General features: G+C 38.2%; 1 protein-coding gene across 2 annotated transcripts in view; it reads left to right on the forward strand.

Annotated features, from left to right (window-relative positions):
* dup (double parked) overlaps window positions 1-25,287 on the forward strand; it is a 93,988-nt gene that overhangs the window by 28,414 nt on the left and 40,287 nt on the right. For both annotated transcript variants that reach the window (XM_067136131.2, XM_068225193.1), the window contains exons 2-5: window positions 4,048-4,251; window positions 8,777-8,970; window positions 12,282-12,524; window positions 20,878-21,014. In XM_067136131.2, coding sequence (XP_066992232.2) covers window positions 4,048-4,251; window positions 8,777-8,970; window positions 12,282-12,524; window positions 20,878-21,014 — 778 coding nt within the window. The remainder of the gene's footprint in view (window positions 1-4,047; window positions 4,252-8,776; window positions 8,971-12,281; window positions 12,525-20,877; window positions 21,015-25,287) is intronic.

The following is a 25,287-nucleotide window of genomic DNA, read 5'->3' on the forward strand; positions in this document are numbered from 1 at the left end:
TAGAGCAGAGGAAAGCTAAATTTCTTGGACGTCCTACGGCATGACACCTTTCTCCAGAATGTCTTCGAAGGCAATGTCCTAGGTAAGAAGTCAAGAGAAAGACTGCGTCTGTCATACCTTAGGAACATAATCACTCAGCTGGGTTTTGCTTCCTATGTCACGATGAAAAGGACTGCTGAAGACGTGTGATGTGGCTGCAGCCTTGAGATAATGGGTGGATGGACCTATTCATATATGTTTTGCACTGTTCTGAGGGCTTCTTCAGTGCTGTAGGTTCTTTAGATGAACACCATAAATAATTCAGTGTTTACTAACATACATCGACACAGATCACTCATCATATATTAGGAATATTTTACTATAAGAAACTATCTTAAAAACAAATGAAATTAAAAATATGAAAGTGAAGGACTGTTACATACTTCCACGGCCTGTAGTTTCTCAGTCTAAAATTGCATATTTTTGCTATGTATTGTTTACGCGGGCAAGTTAGTAACTATCTGCTATTTTGCTCTAATTGTCTTTAGGTTGTCTCTCTGGCATTGTGTGTTTCACAGCCGCTAGATGGCACTGTTGTCTACGTCTGTGGTAGTTTTCAGCCTTATCAGATAAGTACAGCTTGCGCTGTTGCGACGTAAAGACGGTCGCGCCTCTCTTTGTTTTCACCAAGGAAGAACAGTGTTCAGTAATCCATTTTTTTGTGGTCTGGGGTTTACCAGGAGCTGAAATTCATAGAAGACTTTCAGCACAATACGGTGACAATGTTTTGCCTCAGCAAAGTGATTACCAGTTGATTGAACAGTTCAAAATGGTTTGCACGAGCGTGAAGGATGGGGAGAGATCCGGGCATCTATCTGCAGCCATAACGGATGCCAATATTGAACAAGAACGCGATATGATCCTGAATAACGGACGGGTGACTGTTAATGACTTGGCAAACCATGTGCACATCAGCCATGCTTCTCAGACCACAAAAAACGGATTACATAACGCTGTTCTTCCTTGGTGCAAACAGAGAGTGGCGTGGCCATCTTTACATTGCAACAGCGCAATCTGTACTGATCTGATCATGCTGAAACTTACCACAGACGTCAGTATTCTCCGCAGAAATTTTCAGCAGCCGGGTGGTAGGAATAAGTAACCGGATGGGGAATACTATTAAGAAATGAATATGATAAAATTTTAATTTACTCCTCTCAGGGCATTGACAATAATATCAGACAGGTGAACATACAGTATTAACTGCAAAATTGAACTATTTTAGTGTTATCAACTGATCACGAATCATGACCAAGACATGAGTATTTTGAACTTCTGGTGTTTTATTGCTCCTTCATAATCATGTAACACGAGGACTTACCACTCTGTTGCTGTGTAAAGCCGTATGGGTTCATGCATGATGTCATGCAGAATCGAGTACTCGCATGCGATTCCACACCGCTCGTGCAGGATATTGTATAGTCCCTACATGATAGGCTAAACATTTAACCTCCGATGTCATTGATGCAATTATGCTGACAATAATGAAGAGTTATTATTTAAATAAAAAGTTTTACAGTATTTAAATTTAAATTTAGAATACCCAATGACTCAAATATGTATTAATATTATGTGACTATCACATATCTAGGTTATGTTAGCAGGGTGGTCTGTAAAAACAGCCGGGCAGTGCACTCACTAAAAAGCTCCTAGGGAGAAACGGTGCCATCTAGCAGCTGGTGAGCAGACAGTGCCATAGAGCCATACTAAAGGCAATTAGAGCAAAATTGCAGATACTTATTGACTTGCCCACGTACCTATATTTACATTGATGCAGTATTACTTCATGTGGTTACTATCAAAAGTAAGTGTTATGGAAGATTATTGACTGTATAAATGGTTTCTCAAAATTAATATTGAACCGTGGATGGCACCAATCATTATATTTGTCAACACATGTTTTTGCGATAAGAATTTAAGAATTGTTCCCCGGGCTCTCACCATAAACCCTGTGACTTGGTGCATCAGCATTGATACTGAATTACAAATGCAGCCTCTTCCACAGGTGGAATTTCAGTAAGTCCTGTTGGAAAACTGAAGTTTTGAATAAACTATAATCCAAAGCTGAAATCTGATTTTATTGTATAAATTATTACTGCAAATGACTAGCTGAACTGAGAGTGTAGTGGTACTTAATGTGTGGAGAGTGGTACTTGTGTTAAGAGTGTCACTGGGAATGTTGCTGGTATTAGTTGTAATCATATCTTAAATCTCTGGTTTCTTAACAGGAGAAGGTTTGTAGCACTCAGGGTTGGCCAATAGGCCAACATTTGGAGTTTTGTTAAGTATAGGATGAACGTCGAAAAGAACTTCCATCACAATACAACCTCAGACCTCGGGAAATTTCCTTTCGTGATACAAAGATAGTGAATAAGAACTTGTCCTATAACTTCTTTCCGGTGAAACTTCTGCTTATCTCTTTCTTAATTATGAAGATGGATCAAATATAAATGGGAATTTGAATGTACCACTGCTGTTAATAATAATTCTGAAGCGGGGCTTTGCCAGGATGTGGTGGAGGGTGTCTGGAGTAGGGTTTGCGCGCGCAAATGACGTTGGAGAACTGGGCTGCTTCAGGATGCAGTGAGTGAGCAAGAGGTGCACACGTCTGATGCGCAACGCATCATTATCAAATTTCTTGCAAAAGAGGGCACCAAACCTTCTGAAATTTTGAGACGGCTTCGTGGACAGTTTGGGGAAGAAACACTTTCGCAGACTTGAGTGCATAAGTGGGTTAAAAAAAATTGTGGCAGGAAGAGAAACTGTGGAAAATGAACCTCATGAAAGGAGACCACAGACAAGCATCAATGCAGACAATATTGTTGCCATTCGTGACATTATTGGTGAAGATCGGAAAATAAAAATTTCGCAAATTATTTTAGCTCTAGGCATAAGTTACGGAAGTGTTCAAACCATCATCCGAGATGAACTCCATTTCAGAAAATTGTCTGCCAGGTGGGTTCCTCGTCTCCTCAAGCACGAACAAAAAACTTTACGTCAGGAAGTTTGTCAGGCACTCCTGCATCGTTACGAGAAGGAAGGAGAGGATTTCTTGCGTCGTATTGGGATTTGTGATGAAACTTCGATGCATCATTACACCCGAGTCAAAGAAAGCAAGAGAGCATAGGGTGGCGGCGAAGAGACGAAGCAGGTCAGGTCAAGGCCAAAACACGCCCATCTGCTGGAAATTTGCTTGCAACCATTTTTTGGGATTCCACGGGCATTTTGCTGGTGGATTTTCTTCACGAACAAAGGATAATCAATGCAGCCCATTACTGTTGCCTTTTGGATGAAGAAAAAGCTGTGTATCGCAACAAGCGACGCCGGCCACCGATCCAAAATATCATTCTTCTCCATGACAGTGCAAGGCAACATACTGCCGCTCTAACATGGGAAAAACTGGTGGAAATTCACTGGACACCTCTGGAACACCCTCCGTACAGTCTGGATTTATCACCCTGTGACAACCATTTGTTTGGACCACTCAAACAAGACCTAGGAAGACATCGGTTTGAAGATGATGCAAGTGTTGAAGAGTTTTTTCGTGTGCAACTGACTCCACACATGTCCCTCTTCTTTCTACAAGGACGGCATCAGAAACTTGCCAATCCGATAGAGAAAATGTATCGAAGGCAGAACACTGTGTAGAAAAGTTATCTTTTTATGTGTGTTTTTTTGGTTGAGCAGTAAATTGAAAAAAAAAATCCTGTTTATATTTGATCCGCCCTCGTACTTTTCAACATTTCTTCTTTTCCCTTTTTGATTATAGCATAATTTGGTCTCCATAGTTCTGTCAAGTAGCTTGAATTGTAGACTTATGGGCATGCTTAAGAAGTTATAGTTACAGCTCAAGAAAATACTTTCACCTTTACCATTTCTCCTTACACATGTAACTTTATTTTGACCAGCTATAACACATAAGGTGATCTTTCTAGTATGTATTAAAGATCTCACTTTTTTCTGAATTCTTTATACATAATTTAATGCAGATTGTTTCCTTTATTTTAGACATCAGCAGAGAAACCTCCTGCCATCAATATTGTCCCTTTTGAGTTGAAAGGTACACTCTCTCCCAAAAAGACAAAAGCAGATGATGGCTCTTTATCAGCTAGCAGCTCAGGAGGAGGTGCAGCTCAGAAGACTGAGGTTAATGCAGCAAGAAAAGAGTTGGGGTTGATGACACCAAGGAGGCTTGTTCTAGCTCGGAACGAGGTGATACAACCACTTTATTTACAATCTGTTGTAATGGTAAAATGGGGGTAGTTTAACAATCATATGCATTTTGAGTATAAGTGAAAAATTTGAGTTTAATAACTTAACAATTTTACTAAAATATGTAGGCTATGTACGTAATGAATGTGTGTATTTAATGTAGGCCTAGGCGTAGGGACCTCAGCTTGAAGACTGATTGTATCCCAGACAATTCATCAGCTGAAACAAAAAGCCTGCTATGTACTGTATATATGCGAAAAATTATCACGCCATATTCTCAGGAAGGGAAATTTTGAAGGAAAAAAATGTTTAATATTTGTATAGCTTTGTTAAATATTTATATTGAAAACTGTAAATACTACAGTACAGTAAATTGTAAAATTATGAAACAACTCATCATGACATAATTCACCAAATGTACGTCTGGTCTGCTTACCAGTTCGCGAGAGTAAATACGAAATTCTCTGGTACAATCCAGTAGCAAATCGGTGGAAATTCACATTATTTTCTTTATAATTGTCTGGGAGATGTCGCACAGTGCTAGTTTTGCTATGAAAATTGAAATTATTTCGTTCAAAAGCACACGTGAGCTGTCTAAGGCCAGCCCCATACCTGCAGGAGTTCAGTGCAGATGGTTTCATCTTCATGCCTTTGGTCTGCTTTTGAGCTCAGTTTGTCCAGTTTCAAGATTGAACAGTGAAGTTCCTGGTGAAATTGAAAGAAACGCCCACAAAGTGCTTTATCTTAATGAAGGAGATGTGCGGGGATTCTTCTATGTCACGTAGGTAAGTTCCTGAGTAGCACAGAATGTTTAGTGTGGGTTGGGAGGAGGCGGAAGATGATGAACATCCAGGTTATCTAGACACATTTAAAAAAAAAACTGATAAAAACATTCAGAATGTTAGTGAAATTGTGCAAGATAATCTACTGGCTCACATTTTTTGCTTCTAAATGAGTTCCATTTCGTGAATCTCCCACCGTACTCACCATATCTGGCTTATTGTGACTTTTCCTCTTCCTCAAAGTGGAAAGTGTGTTGGGGGAATCAGTTTTGGTCCATGGAAGAGTTACAAGCAAAAACAGTGTAGGTTGACAATTATTGACTTTAGCATCTTTATGAACGGTGGAAGATGCAGCAGTGTATTGGGGGAATACTTTGAAAGTGATTAGTGAAGTTGTAAGATTCTTGCAATGAATCGTATTAATGATACCAGTGCGTTTATAAATAGCCATCTTGAAGACGTATTAAACTGAGTAGATGTGGAAGGAATGATTTAGCAGTTTTTTAACTCAACGGAGAGATAGGTTGTGTGGTCACATCCTGAGACATGCAGGATGATTACAGTAAAGAAGCAGATCATTGCTTTTAAATGCTATTAGGTGTATTCATTGAGATGCAAGGAACAAGTTAAGGTGTGAAAATACTGCATTCTTCTACAAATACTTGAGATATACAATATTGAATAGTGTCTAGAACATACACTAGCTGTATTAACCGGCGCTGCCCGGGGACTTTTATTGATTGTTTACTTTTAGATATGTTTTTACCTATTAATTATGTGTGAAGAGAATTTTTGTATGTTTCTTTATTGCGACGTTGACTGATGTTTTAAGAACATTTTTTTAGTTTAAGAATTATTTTTGTGTGTTTAATTTCTAGTTTTATTTATATATATTTATAGACATTTGTTTCTCGTTAATTAAACTAATCTCAATCAGTTTTTACATTTTCTTCATCACCACTTCTCACCATGCCTATACAGCTGAACTGGTACTTAAACGGCATTCAGAGTGCGGAAAGTGTGAATTTGGTGCTAATATTGGTCGTTTTCGATTATTCTTCAGTATCTTTTACAGATTGTAATTTGTATTTGCATGAAATTTGGTTGCGAGCTATTCTGGAGGATACTGTACACGCATACATCTACAGTCTCGTTCATTTTGGTCATTTTCTCTTTCACACCTTTTACTTTTAGGATTTGTATTACCTGTTCGAAGTATTTTTGTAATATTAAAGTGTGATGTTGATTGATAGTTTATGAACTCTTTTGTAGATTTAGAAATATTGTTATATGTATAATTTTAGTTTGAGATTATTTAGTTTTATATTAAAGTATTTTTCGTTGTGGCAGCCCAGATTGTCTGAGAAGTAGTTGATCCTTTCCAACAAATAATAAAGTAGTTTATAACATAATGTATTTATGCATTGCAATATGGATATGATATACGTGATTCCAGCTGTCAATTGACTGTCACCAGTCAGCTGAGGGACCTTGAAAACTGTGTAATCAACACTGATTTCGTTCAATTTGGACATTTTCTTTTCCACTTCTTCTGAACCATGTGTGCAGATGGGTGTTGAACTTGGACTTAGTCATCCAGAGTGTCAATATTCATCTCAGTGAACTGTAGATTCGACAATAATATCAGCCATTTTTTATTATTTTACATGTTACTCCCCTCGTCTAGTGGTGTCTTACCTCTACAGTGTCTTTTCGAGATAGCAATTCATATCCCTACAGAGTTTTGTTGAGAGGCGCTCAGGAACGTACTCGGATATATCCATAATATCAGACATTTTGGAGATTCTTTTTCACCTCTTCTCAACCTCCATTCCAACCGGGCCTGAACTTCGACTTCAACAGCATCCAGAGGGACACGGTGTTAGGGGAGTCTTGCCCCCACAGTCATTTTTGCAGATAGTAAGCCGTGTGTATACTATGTTTGGTTGAGAGCTATGCTGGAACATACATTCATCCGTAATCTCAATTATTTTTGATATTTTATTTTTCACCCCTTCTTACCCCCGTGCTGATCTGGCTGAATTTGGGCTTAAATGACATCTGAGGGTGTCGCTATTCATCTCAGCGACCCCCAAAACTATGGATTTTACTTTAATATTGGTAGTTTTCTATTATTTTTATACTGCATCCATTTTCCACCGCTGCCCAGAGGGATGCGCACACACATATATCCATAATCTCGGCACTATTTTAGATTATTTTCATTTGCCACCCCCTCCCCATTTCAACCCTTACGGGTGGCTTACCCCACAATTCTTTTCTTCAGACAGTCATATGCATAGCAGAATCTCTCTTTGGTCTAGACTGCAGCTATGCACGTGCCTATTTCGAACACCAGGCCTGTATTCTACTGTAGAATCCATGAGCTGACGTTGCCATTGTTACGGCTGGTCATTTCTTCACCCGATTCCTATAGCGGGGTAGTGTGATACCAATATCTCCATAACGGTTGATTTTAGGCCGCTGAAACCTAGTTTTCGGAGCCGATAGGGCCTCACCGAGTTTTGTTCTTAGTGTCATAAGACTTACAATGAGCTTTGTCTCGTCCTTGTTCAACAAATTTGATATATCACCTATATTAGCCTAATAATGACGTTTATTGTCAAATTTTTGATACCTTGGGTTATATTATTTCAATTTTTGTAGGGATTTCTAATTGTTTTGAAAATACAGTACAGCCCATGTTACTGGTAATATAGCTTTCTGTAGGTGAAAGTATTTTTTAAATCGGTTTGGTAGTTTTTGGGTTTATCCACTACAAACAAATATAAAAACATACACATATTTTTCTCTTTATAATATTAGTATAGATAACATATTGGTAGATATTACTGTAAATGACGAGTTCCGTGGCATACGGAATAAATAGAACTGACGGTGTAGTGGTACTTACTTTGTAGAGAATGGTACTAGTGTTAAGTGTGTCAGTGGGAATGTTGTTATTTTGTTTCCAATTTGAGTTGTAATCATATCTCTGGTTTTTTATCAGGATTGTAGCTATCAGGGTTGGCCAACATTCAGAGTTGTGTTAAGTATAGGAGACTGGTAGGTTGAATCTGAAGGGTTGGGAAGTTTAATATGTAGATTATTTTGAAGAGGGAGGTGGGTCAGAGTAAGGCGAGATGGATTGAGAAACTAAGTTATATCAGACCAGTCAAAAAAAGTTGGGTATATACAGTTTGTGAAAATAGAATATATGTGAAAAATTTCTTCAACGGTCTCTTGTTTTTGTGAGGAACACCATGGGTATGCATTGCTTGTGAGTACTACCCTTATGTGAGGAAGACCATGGGTCTGTGTTACCTGTGAGTGGTGTCATTATGCGTAACATACCATGCATGTGTCTACATTACCTGTGATTAGTACTATTATGAGGGGCTGGTGGGCTGCATTTTGGACCCCTTTGAACAACAAAAATCATCTCAGAATATGAGCCATTGTGAATTGGATCCACTGATTGTTTTAGATTCTGGTCAGTGGTTACATTTTTAAGTTCTAATTATCATTTCATTACATTGGTCCTTGTAACATTAGGCCCCTTTAAACAACAAACATCATCTCTTTTTTGCTCACCTTTGAGTTTAACTTTTGCAAAAGTTTTTATTTCTCTTTCAAAACACCTGTGGGCACAGTCGATTGTGTTGGTTTTGCTGTGCTACATATTGTATTTGAATTTCTTGTGTTCTACCAGATTTTAATTTCCTGGTTTGTTATACTTTTAGGATTTATCTTTGAAAGAAATCAAGGCAAAACTTTCTCGAACATCTCGCTTGGCCGAACTGAGAGAATCTATTAAGAAATTCAACAAGGGTGCAGAGCAGCTGGACAGACTTGAAGAACAGAGGAAGGTCGTGGATGTTGCATTGAGCCCAAAGCTGAAAGAGTTCCAAGCTATCGAAGTGGAAGTTCCTGTCACGTATGTAACCGTTCACTATCATTGTTGTAGCGAGGCGATTATGACTTTCAACTCCAGCTGAGGCCCGATGATTATAGACATGCTTTTATACAAAGGTGGGAACACGTCAGTGTGGAAGGGAGACAAGGACAGACGTTAAAACACTAAAAGACAAGGATGATCTTGACATCCACAAGTACTGTAGATGGACTCTCTTCTCATCAAACCCAGTTGTTCTCAGGTTCTGATGAGCTTGTTTCTGCTTGCCAGCTTCATCAGGAGGCACTATATCAAGAGATGGAGATTATCTGTGCCCTTTAGTGTATTCACCTTTGTCCTCATACTGATATGTCATTATGAGTTCCTTTTCATGCTACTGTTTTCCTATATAATTATATAAAACTTCATTTGTTAATTGTTCTTTCCTTCCCATTACTTATATTGTACCTTTGGATACCTTTTCTCTCTTTTTTTTTTTTTTTGTTCACCTTTACTTTTTGTCTCTTCCCTTTTACTGTCTGTATTCAACTTTCTTATCTCACACTTCCCACATCAAGGCTGAAAATCTGTCAGGATGACCGCTCAATGAGTGTTGATGAGGCTGGGAAGCAGAAACATGCTTGTGGGCAGCGGAGAACAAAGGGGTGCAGATGCTGGGATCAATGAAGAGACAGCCTGCCCTTGTCTGCTCTCTGTTGCTCCCTCTTTGTACATTCTAATGTATTTAGCCAAGTGTGCAGTATAAAGAAATTCAATGTGTTTATCTTGATTTCTTCATATCATAAACTTTCCACATCACAAGTGAAAATCTGTCAAGAATGGCCCCCTTAACCCATTCCAGTCACAATAAATGGCCACATTGTTGACTGTGGAATCAGATTTAATTTGCCGGCCTGTAGTTTGAGCGTATCTGTCACACAAAAACATGCATAAAATAAAAACTAAAGCAATAGTTCGCTCAAATTTTGCTTTCATGCCATTGAAGGTTACGACTTACGCATTCTTCATTCTTCATTCCTTGAGGTACTGTTGGCTGTGGTACAAATGTTTCATTTGAAATTACAGTAGAAGTCTGTTATAGCGAGAATTCATAACGGCAAAAAATGTACTCACTATAACAGATTGTCGTTACGAACTGTATCAATACGGATCATACGATGAAGTTAGTAAATTGTATTACTTGAAAGTGTAAAACAATTTCATTCTGAAAAAAAAAAAGTAAAATTATTGTATCACTTCAGAGGCCTCTGTGGCAAACACTCCAGTTTTCTTCTTCAAACAGCATCACCTAACCTAACTGTATGTGTATCATGAAAACATATTTCAAGCGCACGTAGAGAAATTATAACCTCCTCGCTACAAATTTACATGGGAACAGCTTTTCCCAAAATTTAACTAGACGCAAGAAAGTATATACCATCTTCTGAAATCAGTGGTGTACATACTCTGCCATATCATGTGGTGTATCATGTTCTTACTTAATTTCAGTATATAACATTGCATTTTGTGGAAAGCGTTTCAGTTTTCTTAGTCAAACAGCGTCACCTAACCTAACTTAACCGTACTACTTATAATGAAAACAGGTCAAGCGCCAGTAGAGAAATGATAAACTTCTCGCTATAAAATTAACATGATAACAGCCTTTCCGAAATTGAACCAGATGCAAGAAAATATAAAACTAATCACTGAAATCAGTGGTGTACATACTCTGCCATATCTTGAGGTGTATCCCATTCTTACATAATTGCGGTATTTAGCATTAAAATTAAGCAATCGTCGGCCTTTATTTATAACGAGTTAACAACTGCTGATATAGATGTTGATTCCCACGGGGAACCTGAAATATTTGTCCCAAATGAATAAATTTATAATACCAATATAAATGGTCCGTTATTGGACATTGTAAATTTTCCAGCTAACTCATTCCTGGTTGCCCAACTTAGGGGGCGGAATGAGTTAGCAGGAAAATTTATAATGTCCAATAACGGACCATTTACATTGGTGTTATCAACAATTGCTATCGCAAACGTTATTTGCGCAAATATGTTCTCCTCTTTCATTTCCATTTTTTTTTTTTTACGGAACAGCAATTGACAGGTATTACTAATCGACTCCAACATCGCCTTCGAATATCGGCGAGAGAGCTTGCTAGTGGACATAGCGAGGAAATGATACCGAAGATGATCAATCTCATTCAATACAATCGCTGTGGGGATAAATATCAGTAATGGAAAAATTGCGCATGCTTAATCACTTGTAATAACGGATGCGTCAGTGATAGGGCTCTCGCTGTAATTGAAGGATAATACACGGTTAAAATAGGAATTTTGAAGAGACAGACATTCAAGAAAGTGGATCCGTGTACTCTGAATACATCGCAATTTCGGACGGTGGGCGGACTATACATTTTTTGTAATATTTCTGAAACACCACTGTATCCATGAAATGAATATATATCAGGATTGTTGTCTTTTTTTTCTCCAATTTCCAACCTCTACAGATTTTTTGTGTCACCGGTTGCACGTGCTTGGAAGAACCTGCTGCAGCATTTTCACTCTCACTTTCTTAAATATTTGGCTCACTTCAGTAACTCATTGTTGCTATTACTCTCCTCGAACTCGGATTCATTGTCCAAACACCATTATTGCCATAACCGCCATCTGAAACAGTGTCTACAAGTTCTTTCAATCTCTTGTCGACATTACTGCAAAACCAGTTCTACTGCATAATGAATACTAATAAAAGTAAACTGTTATTCAATAATTTTAGTGTCGCACAGAAATACAGACAGCATTGCTTACCGACAGTACATGCCTCTAGTCCCCTACAGTGTCTATTGTGAGAACTTATATTGCTAAGGGAATCTTATATACAAAGATGAGCGAGGCACTGTGTCATTGCGATCTAAGCTCGTCATTTGATTTATGCAGCAAAACACTGTCCGTGACCACAGCTCGTCATATGATGCAAATGGGTTAAAAGTTGAAGATGAAGCTGAGAAACATAAATGAGCTTGCCGGAGGCAGATAGAAAAGATATCGAAGAATTGAATTGACCATAAAAGAACGCATAACTCTGAAGATGTGAAGATTATCCTTATCTTTCTGTGTTTTTGTGTGTGTCCTAGGTTCTTTTTTATGTTACTTCTTCCTACCTTGTCCTGCCATTGTGTTGATGTTTATATGTTCACTTTTATATTTTTGATTTTAAAAGTCATACTGTATTTTTGTCTTGTCATACTTGAACATTCCCTTTTCTCTTATGTTGCAGTATAGAAATGTTCTGTCAGAAATCATCATTTTAAAAGTTTATATTTTTGTTGGTATTGGCAGGCCTCAGAAAGGAGGAGCATTTGGAAGCCCAGAGAAGCTCTTGTCCCCTCGAAAGGGACCTGCTTATCAGAGCTTCTCTCCCCTTGCAAAGCCTGGAGTACCAGCCCTTGCACTTCCATACACCTATCGCTTTCTAGCGGAGGTGTTCCGCTGCATGGACACTGTCACGTCCATGCTCCACAATCGCAAGGAAACTGTTACCTTCAATAAACTGAAGCCAGCTGTGCAGGAAATGCTCCGCAGGTAATAGATGTGACATCAATGTAGAATGCTTGTTCTTTTCAAGATATGCATGTTACTTCTCACATTTTTGCTTTTGTTTTTACTCCTTAGTAAACAGTATTGCATTGTATGTATTTGTCTTAATCAAAGAACCTGAGGTACTTCCCAGCTCAGTTGTGATTGATTATGGTTTTAAAAGGAAATACAACTGGGCAACCAGCCTTCCCAGGTCAGTCTGGTGATCAGCCTTGTGTCGGTAGACTTACTGGCATGTAAAATAACTTTTACAGAATATTGTGAAGGAAGGGATCAGAGTTGCATTTACTCTCCTGCTGTACTTTCACACAGAGCAGAGTTATGTTTCGGTATTTCCACATGCTGTAAATATGGCACTTATCACAGAGTTCACCAGTGCTTGACAGGGTAATGCATCATCACTGAATACTTTATTTATTTAGTACTAACTGATATACCCGTGCTTCGCTACGGAATTCTCAGAAAGACTGTCTTTGTGGTATTCCTAACTACAGTTAACTTAGGCCATTACAAAAACGTCAGTAGGAATGTGAGGATTAAAAGCAATGTTACCATGTAAAATACTCCTTCAAATTAAAAACTGCACATTTTCTCACTTTTAACGAACAATGCTACGATGCCGATCTAACAGTCCAAAGTTCCAGTGCTGGAATGACCAGGCCGCAGACAGCCGTGAACACTCCTCTGCCATTGTTCCCTTAAATATACATACTGCTCATTCCAATCAGTGCCTCAGGGTAGGGACTGAATAGATCGAATGCTATGATGAACCAATTTGTTACGTACCAGTAGTATCAGGAAATTTATGAACCGGAGGAATGGCATGCTTAAGAAGAAAGTTATCTAACTCCTCAGCAACTTCCCGCCAATATTCAGGCAGGCTGTTATACTCTGTACGACCGGTCGTGTTGGCCGTGCGGTTAGGGGCGCGCAGCTGTGAGTTTGCATCCGGGAGGTAGTGGGTTCGAAAACCACTGTTGACAGCCCTGAAAATGGTTTTCCGTGGTCTCCTATTTTTACACCAAGCAAGTGCTGGGACTGTACCGTACTTTACGTCAGGGCCGCTTCCTTTCCACTCCTAGTCCTTTCCTATCCCATCGTCGCCATAATACCTATCTGTGTCAGTGCGACGTAAAGCAAACTTTAAAAAAAATACTAGGTATACAGCAGTAATCCCATCTATAGGACATGACTGGCAACAGAAGACACAAAGCACATCACAACAAACAGTGGTCAATGTAGTGTTTTGTTGTTCAATGCTATGAGCTTTCTGTATTGTAGTCCTTCACATTTAGTTTTCTTTCGACTTTGTGATATTAGGGCGTCTTACAAAATTATTTATAGCATAGACTGTAGTTCCTAATTCCCCGACTTTACATAACGATTTTCATTAAATTCTGTTTACCCATTTTTTTGTGACTTGGCACTGATATGGACTTAGCAACAAAAATCCAAATTCATGAATATCACTGTTATCTTAGCCGGTACGGTAAAAATGGATAAGGCATAAATGATCGGAAATGTAATACTATATAACTTTAGTAATGTAGCATTTGTCGATAGGACCACTAATAACACAAATATTTGAGAATTAAATTTTAGGCCTTCCCCTAAACTACCATTTAATTGAGCGTGAATAAAATTATTTATATCCTAGATTGTAGCGACTTATTTCCCGACTTTGCATACCGATTTTCATTAAGATAGGACCTCTAATAACATAAAAATCTGAGAATTTAAGTTTAGGCTTTCCCCTAAACTACCATTTCTTTCAAAGTAAATACGATTATTTTTGACCTAGATTGTGGCGACTTATTTCCCGACTTTTCATACCGATTTTCAGTAAGAAAGGACCATAAATATTTGAGAATGAAATTTTAGGCCTTCCCCTAAACTACCATTTCTCTCAGCGTGAATAAGATTATTTAAGCTTAGTTTGTAGCGACTTATTTCCGGACACTACATACCGATTTTCATTAAATTCTCTTCAGCCGTTTTCTCGTGATGCGTGTACATACAGACAGACAGAGAGAAATTACGGAAAATTAAAAAGTGCATTTCCTTGCTACTATGGACACGACCAATACGGAAATACCATTCTTATCAAATTCTGAGCAATGTACAGACAAAACTCTTATTTTATATATATAGTTTACCAGATCTTTAGGCATGATGAATAACCACCCTATAAATACGAAGAAAAGACTTCTGAACATTTTTCATGTATAATTTTCCTCCCCCTCCATCACTGATTGGTGTTTGTTGGATGTATGGTGACCTAAGTTCCTTCTTGGAATATAATAGCAGTTAGTGAGCTGTCTGGTAATGAGCGAGAGTATTTCAACGACAGTGCAACAATCATTTTGACATTGTTAGAACAGTCTAAGCCGCTTGAGTTCCTCTTTGAGGATGTAGAGCAAATTCTTCACGAAATATTTATATAGTAAAACCTTATTGAGACGTTTTTGCAGGGGACAAGGAAAGATAACGTGTTAAGCGAGAAAACGTACTATTGAATACATGAATAAGAACTATCCAACAGGGATATGTTAACACTTTTTTTTTTTCAGACGTGCATGCATTTTATGTCTTGTATGTACGAGTACAGTGAAAGATATAGGCTATCTATAAAGTTTGTGATTTTTAGCATTTGCGATAAATGCGAAATATGCCGAAACTTTGTCAGTGTATGTGCCTTCATCTTATATGACCCATACAGGTGGTTTTTAACGATTTCGCGATAAAATGTGAAATTGGTTCAAAATGCGAAATTATACAATTTATGCGAAATAGATGAGAAACTCTCAGTTTTATACGAAATAAACATATATTTTTAAAAACTATGCTTTGACGGACACTTCCGTCGTGGTGCACGGAACATCTATAAGTTCATTATCGCAGTTAGCTGGTCGGAGAGATTTATTCTCTTTGTTTTGCAGCCTAACCGATTGATGTCAGATGATACCTGAAGCTATTTTCTCTGTGTAAATAGTAACTCTGAGCTGAAATACGGAAAATAAAAAGCACCTCATTTTGCCGCTCGTAAACAATCATGGCGGCATCCAAGCGCGGCATGGATGAGTTTATTCGTAACTGGCTTGAAAATAGTGATGTTGAAAGTGGAAAAGATTCTCTGGAGAGTGAAAATACTTCTTCTTCAAATGACAGTTATGAAAGTGATTCTGATTTCAGTTCCGAGATGATAGTGCCAAATGAAACTACGTGACAAAACCAGAATGCAACAAGAGCGAGTGAGAAGTCTAGTTTTCCTTTTTTTTTTGCTTTATGTTGCACCGACACAGATAGGTCTTACGGTGACGATGGGACAGGAAAGGCCTAGGAATGGGAAAGAAGCGGCCGTGGCCTTAATTACAATACAGTCCCAGCACTTGCCTGGTGTGAAAATGGGAAACCACGGAAAATCATCTTCAGGGCTGCCGACAGTGGGGTTCGAACCCACTATCTCCTGGATGTGAGCTCACAGCTGCGCGCTCCTAACCGCACGGCCAACTCGCCCGTTGAGAAGTCTAGTAAAATGATACTTGGAATTATGATCTTGACAATAAGCCTCTTTCTGTAATGTGTAAACCAGTTTTTGAAATTCACTCTATAGTGAGGAGGGGGTTGGGTAATAATCCGAAAGAAATGGACTTAGGGAATGAATTTCTAACCCCACAGTTCTGGGATCACGTTACTAAGGAAACCAATACCTATTACTTCTACATTTCTTGCTAATTTATCTGCTTCCCTTGAAACCAGTAATACTTACAAACAAAAACATTGGTTTCCTGTTACTATAGACGAGCTAAAAGCTCACTTTGCTTTGTGTATTCTTGTGTAGCTTATGTGATTAATCAAATTTATGTTAAAGCGACGAAAAATAAATAGTATGTAAGGGAATACAGTAAAACCTCGTTAATTCGAAGTCGTTGGGACTCAAAAATCGGACTTCGAATGACGTGATTTCGAATTAACCGCCAATTCGCAATTCAGAAGTACCAACCCTTGCCGCGTTACAAAATATTCTAAGGCCCGTTACAGCATGCATTTAACCTTGATTCACAGTTTATACCTTTCAAATGCCATGAAAAAAGAACTATTTCCAAAATGTATCCAAGAAGGTGCATTTACAGTATTCAAATAATACACTCGGATATCTCACTGGTAAACATAACCTCACGCAACGAAAGAAAGAAAAAAAGCACGATCCAAAGACGAGGAGAAATCTATGCTCGCTCCCATGTGCAAGTGCTTTATTAATTGGATTACTATACTGTATGCATTTTAGATGCCTTGTATTTACACAGAAAGTACCCGATGCCCTTAAAAATCGAACTTTCCTATGACTCTATCCTTGTACGATTTCCCGCCATGGCACTTCTCTCGTACTTCAGAAATGTAAACACTTGCCGCGTCACGAAGTATTCTAAGACCCATTAATACATGCAATCACCTCGATTCACAGTTTAAACCTTTCAAATTCTATGGAAAAAACTATTTCCGAAATGTATCCAAGAAGGTGCATTTACAGTATTCAAATAATACACTCGGATATCTCACTGGTAAACATAACCTCACGCAACGAAAAAAAAAAATCGCACAATTCAAAGACGAGGATAAATTATGCCGGTTCCCCTGTGCAAATGCATTATTTTTTGGATTTCTTTACTGTTTGCATTTTTATTATAGATGCTTTGTACTGGCATGGAAAGTGCCGGACGCTCTTAAAACATCGTGTCTTATCGAAGTTTCCTATGGCGAGGGAATAAAGTATCTCGCTTCCATGTGCATTGCAACGCACTACTATGACTCCCATCCCTCACACTGTACGATTTCCAGGCTGGCAATTTCTCCGTTAAAACAATAAGACCGTTTGGGCTCGCATTAAAATAAAGCAATGCAGTTTCACCGGCATGTCAATATTGTTCGGTGCCTACGAATTTATTATATTTGCCACGTTTTTTCGTCAACTGTCGGCATCGCCAGTGTTCGCGGATTCTGTTTTCCCACACACTGCATGTTGCGTGATATTATGGCGTTCCTTAAGAGGTTGAACAAACAAGAATTCCGATTTCATTCAACTTAGCAATCATGAAGCGCACTGTTGGCCCACCGAAGTGAGTGTAAGTGCGGAAAGCTACCCCTCCACGTTCCGGAATGCGCGTTCTATTATGACGCGGAGCGGATAAATTTCGAGTTGAAATTACTCTGTAACATACTATTGTTTTAAAATGTAAAGGCAGTTTCGAATTAAAAGTCTGAATTTCGGTAATGAGGCCGACATTGTACTTCGAATTACGAATTATCCGTATTTCGAATTAAACAATTGAAATAACATGCAAAACTGTATCTCATGTTTCCGGGAACGAGAGCTTCTTCGAATTAGGGGGGATTTTGAATAACCGATTTCGAATTATCGAGGTTCTACTGTATTTCCTTTCACAAGTAATGGCAGGCCAAAGGGTTAAATCATTCAATGTGTGGAATTTCTTTCACTGGCTAAAGAGCACTGCAAAGACCAGTCAATCAAACAGCAAATACACTTTCAAGCACCACATTCATTCTCTTCGTGTGTTGACCCTTGATCATAGTCGGTTATTCTTGACATTGGTGTTGAGTAGTAGTTCTGTTTAAAAGTACAGTAGCGATTTATTTTATTGTCTGTTAGCCATGGGTAAGCGAAGTGACGATCAAACAGCATGCCGAAAGTCACAAATCGGGACATTTTTATGTAAGGATACAGATGGCCTATATTGATGTGCCGACTCTGCAATCAAAAACTTGAAGAAAAAAATGTTTTGCAAGCTTTCCTTTGCCTTGGCAGCACTTCTGTGCATTTGGGCCTCTACGGACAGTGTCGATGTAGAGTTTTTTTTAGCAAGTACAACATAATTGTAACTGATAGGCGGTCTCAAATGAAGGAGGACACCTTTTAAATAATTGGCATGTTGTACCTCTTCCTTGTAGGTGTGTTGTACTGTGATAAATAAATACGTTCAGAATAGTATTTTTCACTTTGAAATTGTGTTTGTAATTTTGAAAATACATTAATACTTCTTGCAGTCTTATGTTGATGTTTGTCTTATTTTCCATAGTGAATTCAAAACTGCATGACGAGCAATATGTGATTAAACAGTATGATTTTACTCCCAACTGTTGTCTGTGTAATTTAGCAAATTATGCCTATTTTTAACCAATTTGCTACAAAATGCTAAATTTGAGAAGTTAAGATGCTACAAAACACTAAATTTGAAAATCAAAACGCTAAATCACTGATTTTTAAATGCTATAAACCACAAACTCTAGCTATCTACCATTTACAAAAATGAGATGTGAGTATTAAAAGGCATGGAAGAAGATGGGAGGACAAATACGAAAACCTTTTCCAATGGGACTTATTATATAACAACAGTGTAGTAAAAAATACTTAAAATACCAGACAACAAATAAATGATTTTTGCTAGTGGCTTTACGTCGCACCGACACAGATAGGTCTTATGGGCGACGATGGGGTAAGAAAGGCCTAGGAGTTGGAAGGAAGTGGCCGTGGCCTTAATTAAGGTACAGCTCTAGCATTTGCCTGGTGTGAAAATGGGAAACCACGGAAAACCATCTTCAGGGCTGCCGACAGTGGAATTCAAACCCACTATCTCCCGGGTGCAAGCTCACAGCCGCGTGCCCCAAAACACACAGCCAACTCGCCCGGTACATGTAAATGTTAGTTGAAGCCTTATATTTTGGACCAGTGGGTTATTGAACATCGTATTATGGTCACACTCTTCGACCCTGAATTAATTGGAGGTTTAGCTCGGCCATGTGCGAGAGAATGACTTTGTCAGCTTTTTTAGCTTGGACAACACTTTGATCGACTGGATTTAATTCAACATTCGACACTCATTAGCACGTTATAAATTCAAAGTTTTGATTTAAATATGTGCAAAAATACCTCGCTCATCGTTTCATAAATTTTCGCTTAGTACGATCAAATTTTTCCTAGCCTGGAAAATCATCTTTGTCATCCCTTGGGAAAGGAATAGAGTTTCCAACACAGATAAGAGCCCTCGTCACAGGAGGCAGGTCATGGAAAGTTGTGCAAAACTGGGAAAAGGCCTTGAATTCCTGAACTTTACAGGGTAAATTCCACCTTCTGGCAGCAAGCCTCAGGAAAGTTCATTTTCATTTGCCGGTTTTCATTGATATTGCTGAATAAACCCAGCAAGCCAGTTTGTGCTTGTATTTTGCATTCCATTGAGAAATTAGAAATTTATTTTGTATTGAGTGGTACAGTGATGGTAGCTAATATTTGTCGCCTGATAGCCTATATCTGGATTAGGAACATAATTGTATGAAGTTGATTAGCGTGGTGCATATTTGTCTTGTGACAGCCAAATTATGGATTTGGAAAAAGTTGTGAATTTCCTTACTTGATGAAGACAAAATTAGAATCTATCAGAAAGTGGACTAGCAACCACATCTTTCAAGTAGCATGAATGTTGAAACTTGCACCTTCGAGTTTTGACTCAATCTTTCGTGTTTGTCGAATCGAAGGTTTGTCGCATTCAAAATGGCGGGCAAAGTCACAGTCACACATGGTGGAGTGTAACCTCCAATTCACTGTCTAAGAGAAAATAATGTTTAATAACCGGAAATAAAATGCTTCTACTACCATTTGTTTTAGAAGGAGCGCGCTCTGCAATGATACTTGATATTTTCATGAGTCCCCATGCAAATGTTTTCATATTTGTTGTCTGGTGTTTTTCACACCTTTCAGTGCACTGTTGTTATTTTATAATCCTCAGCAGAAAAGGTTTTCATATTTGTTCTCTCGTGTTTTTCACACTTTTTAATATTCTCCTCTCATCTTCAGAAACGGTAGATATAGTATTCACCATACTCACGATACACAACGTAAAATGCCGTCATAATTGATTATTTTCACCATGTTGGTTATTCCTGTCCCTATTGACTAATATTCAAATTTCTATAAAATACTTTCCCGCCTTGTCAATACTTTACATATTTTATTATACCTAATTCCCGAATTTTAAATGCCGTCATGTCGGAAAAATTTGTATCTAGTGTTACCATAACCCTGTTGGATAGATTTCATTCGTGTATTCAGTAGAACGTTTTCTCACTTAACACGTTCTTTTTCCTTGTCCCCTGCAGAAACTTCGGAACAAGATTTTACTGTAGTGCACAGAACTTGACCAGTTCAGTGAAATCTGCCAGTTGCCACAAATTGTCTACTGATGACAATTGCATGAAGTCTGTTAATTTGTGTATATCATTGTACAGAACCATGTAATTATCGAACATTGTGTGTGTGTGTGTGTAGGAACTTCACGGAGAATCACCTTGGCCAGATCAAGAGAGTGCACCCTGATCTCTTCACATTCAAACGAGAGAAGTGCCGCTCTTTCGGTTCCTCAAAGCCAGAGATGTATGAATTGGTTGTGGAACCACAACTGGAAGGTAAGAACCACCACCTCTCTTTTAGCAGAAGGTATTCTGAAATATCCCTCTTTGTCCGTATTGTCAAAATTCATAATACTCTTACAGTGGGTGTCCTAGTATGTGTTCCAAGCTTCTGTTCTTGCTTGATTGTTCTTTTCCTTTTATGAAAATTTGGATGAACTGGTTTATTATTCTCTATTATTATTAGTCCTGTTTCCTGATACAGGGTCGGGGATGAAATTGTAAAGCATGTTTTTACACTTGGGTTGAAGTTAAGGTGATGAAGTGCACACTTGCACAGATATACAGTAAAAATCTTGTTAGTGTGTTCCTCCTTAGCACGTTGTAAATTAGAAGTCCCGATTCACGTCGTATTATATAAAAATGCCTCCTTTATCATGTCACAAATTTTCATTACTACCGCTTGGAACGAGCCTCCGTGGCTCGAGTGGCAGCACGTCGGCCTCTCACCGCTGGTCTGCATGGTTCAAATTCCGGTCACTCCATGTGAGATTTGTGCTGGACAAAGCCTAGGTGGGACAAGTTTTTCTCTGGGGTGCTCCGGTTTTCCCTGTCATCTTTCATTCCAGCAACACTCTACAGTATCATTTCATTTCATCTGTCAGTCATTAATTATTGCTCCAGAACCTTGCCACTTGATGGGGGCTTAATTCATTCTATTCCTGACCCAGTTGAATGACTGGAAACAGACTGTGGATTTTCATTTTTCACTGCTTAGAATGATCAAATTTCTCCTTGCCCTGAAAATGTTATTTGTTACCCTTGTGAAAGGAACGTGATTTCCAACGCAGATAAGAGCCCTTAGCACAGGAGGCAGGTTGGGAAGAGTTGCGCGTAAGCGGGAGAGAGGCCTTGATTTCCTTAACTTTACAAGGTAAGTTTCACCTTGTTAGCCTCAGAGAAGTTCTGTTTTGCTTGCCAGTTTTTACTAACATTGCTCAAAAACCCAGTAAGCCTGTTTATGTTTGTATTTTGCATTCTTTTCGGAAGTTAGAAATTAATTGTATGTTGAGTGATATTTGACTAGCATGGTGCATATTTGTCTAATGGTGGTCCAATTATGGATACTAAAAAGGTCGTGAAATCGCTTACCAATGAATACAAAAGTAAAATCCAAGAAGTGGACAGGCATGCGCATCTTTCAGAGGTGACGCTTAGGTTGTCGACTCGAGCCGATCGAAGTGCTGTCGCATTCACGATGGCGTCAAAGTCATTCTCTCACACATGGCCGAGTTTAACCTCCTAATAATTCATGGTCAAAGAGTGTGACCAGACAACGTTTTATAGCCCACTGGGCCAAAATATAAGGTTTCAAGTAATATTTGTTTTAGAAGGAATGTGATCTGTAATAAAACGTTGACACTTTTATGGCCACCAGTGAAAATATTTTCATATCTGCTGTCTGGTGTTTTACACACCTATTAATACACTAGTGCTATTTAATAAGCCTCGGTGAAAAACGTTTGCGTATTTGTTTTCTCGTCCTTTTTCACGGTTTTTACTACTCTCATTTCATCTTCGGAAATGGTAGGTAGGGCATATTCTTCACTGTACCTGTACATATACAACGTAAAATGTAGGCGTGTTTAAAAATCCTATCAAGTGTTTGCATATCCCTTTTGGATAGTTTTAATTTACAATGCTAAAAAGAGAAAGATATTCCACCTATTCAATACAATAATAATTGTTGCATAAATTCATGTTGCAACATGTTTAATATGTTTTGAGACCGGTTTCTACATATATCCATGTCATCATCAGCCGATACAAAAATGGCAAGAAGTCAACACACAAGAAATATTATTAAAGGGTAATTGTAACACTTATGACACTTTTTTTGAAGAATTAATAATTGAAGTTCATGTAGCACTTTTCAGTGAAGATAATTTTTTGTAGATATCTTAGGTTCTTGAGCACTCTTGCTGTAGATCTTGAGTATAAAAAAGGATGCAGCATATGCAGATCACTCTTGACGAAATCCTAAGAACATGTTAATTTTAACAGTAAGATTATTATGGAATAACAAGTGAATGTGGTAAATGAAAAGAGATGTTAGTGTGGGACAGGTGAGTAATAGCTAATAAATATACAAGGAATATACATAAGAGGTTTGGAACAAAGTATAAAAGGGGGCTTAGTGTTGTAAAAAATTATATAATCATGGAAAACAGTAAGTCCTTATAATGAAGAATGCAATGTGAAATGACACATATAAAATTATATATGGCTTAGGAAGAGTGGAGATGGTTTAAGAGGGGAAGAGGGCTTAAGGTGGGGTTGAAGGGTGCGGGAGAAAGGGTAATTGTCTCGGAAAAGTACCTTTGATTAAATTTTAGGATTGAGTTTTGGTTGGCTGCATTATTGTTTCTGAGGAAAGTGATAAATAGATCGAAGAGTATGTTGGGTTTCTCTGAGATTTCATTGAGATTGTGACTGGCGTTGAAGTATTGGTCTAGGTGTATGTAGTAATTTTCCATTATGTCGAGTAAAGGGCCCTTGTTTGCTAATACGAGGATGTCCATGTCTTGTTCGATATTGGTGAAATTATGGTTATAATCTTGCATGTGTTGGCCGATGGCTGAAAACTTGTATTTTATTGCGTTAGTGTGCTCGTGGTATCTGATATTGAAGTTTCTACCGGTTTGCCCGATGTAGGTTTTTCCACAGGTGTTACATTTGATCTTATAAACTCCTAATTTTAAAAAACTGCTGGTCCTATTGATGTGTGAAGTATTGTGTAAAACGTTCATGTTCTTATAGTTGGTTTTGAAGGCTATTTTAACGCCTTGTTTCTTAAAGATATTGGTTAACTTGTAGATATCATTGTTGAACGTGAAGGTGGAAAATGTTAGATGTTTAGTTGTTTCTTTTCTGAGGGTAGTTTTTGGGCGATATTTATGTTTATTGATTATCCTTTCTATAAAATGGTTGCTGAAGCCGTTGAATTTTGCAATTTCGCGGATTGTGTTGAGTTCGTTTTTTAGATCTTTCTTGGACATAGGTATGCTGAATTGTAATTATTAGTTCAGTACGGATCAGTGATGAAGTTTTTAACTTTAAATAGTTTTAATTTATGTATTCAATAGTATGTTTCCTCGCTTAACACGTCCTCTTTCCTTGTCCCCTGCGGAAACGTCTTAACGAAGTTTTACTGTACTGGATTACTGATGATGATTGTTATTGAAGGGGCCTAATATCTTTTTTATTGGTCCTATACCAATTTAGTATGTATATGATACAAGTTAAACAAAATGGGAACTGTTTACCCTGAGTAATTTCTTATGAGTCTAACTCCAACCAGAATGCTTCCACACGAACTGAGAATGAAGCAGTGTGCTATACCCATGTCACTACAAAAGTTTATTACCCTCCAAAGACATCTGCAAAGGGACAGATTTATAGTTAAATAGTTAAAGATTAGTAATAGCGGCAACTCTTACAGAAACTGCATTCATACCCATAATAACACTCCTTCTGGCAGGTTTCTGAATTGGGCCGATGACCTAGCTGTTAGGCCCCTTTAAAACAAAGATACTGAGCTCAATAGCTGCAGTCGCTTAAGTGCGGCCAGTATCCAGTAATCGGGAGATAGTGGGTTCGAGCCCCACTGTCAGCAGCCCTGAAGATGGTTTTCCGTGGTTTCACATTTTCACCCCAGGCAAAAGCCGGGGCTGTACCTTAATTAAGGCCACGGCCGCTTCATTCCACTTCCTAGACCTTTCCTATCCCATCGTTGCCATAAGACATATCTGTGTTGGTGCGACGTTAAGAAAAAAAAAAAAAAAAAAAAAAAAAAAAAAAATTTCTGAATTATGGTTACCCTTCTTAGCGACGATCAGCAAGTCTCAAGATCAAAATTTTGACAAAATCTGTCCTTATTTTCCTAAACCATTCTTCAGCCATGGGCAAGTTTACATCGGTCTTTCACAAGTGAGATCATTTAGCTCCGTGGTTTCTCATTTTCACACCAGGCACACCTTACTTAAGGCCATGGCCGCTTCCTTCCTACTCCTAGTCCTTTCCTATCCCATTGCCACCATAAGACAATCATGTACATATGGAAACAGAAACTCTCCAAGTTTGTGTCAAATAAAGCACGCGCATGTGCATTGGTGCAATGTAAAAAGTAAATATATATTAGCTCAATATTAGTTGTATCACCAAGCTCAGAAATTTAAAAACAAATCTGTATTCAGAGAAACTTCCAATGGTTACTGGCATTGCTAGGATGGATTGCGGTTGTAATTTAAGTTTCAAATGTAGTATTTAT

The sequence above is a fragment of the Anabrus simplex genome, chromosome 1 (genome assembly GCF_040414725.1).
Source record: "Anabrus simplex isolate iqAnaSimp1 chromosome 1, ASM4041472v1, whole genome shotgun sequence".
Lineage (NCBI taxonomy): Eukaryota > Metazoa > Arthropoda > Insecta > Orthoptera > Tettigoniidae > Anabrus > Anabrus simplex.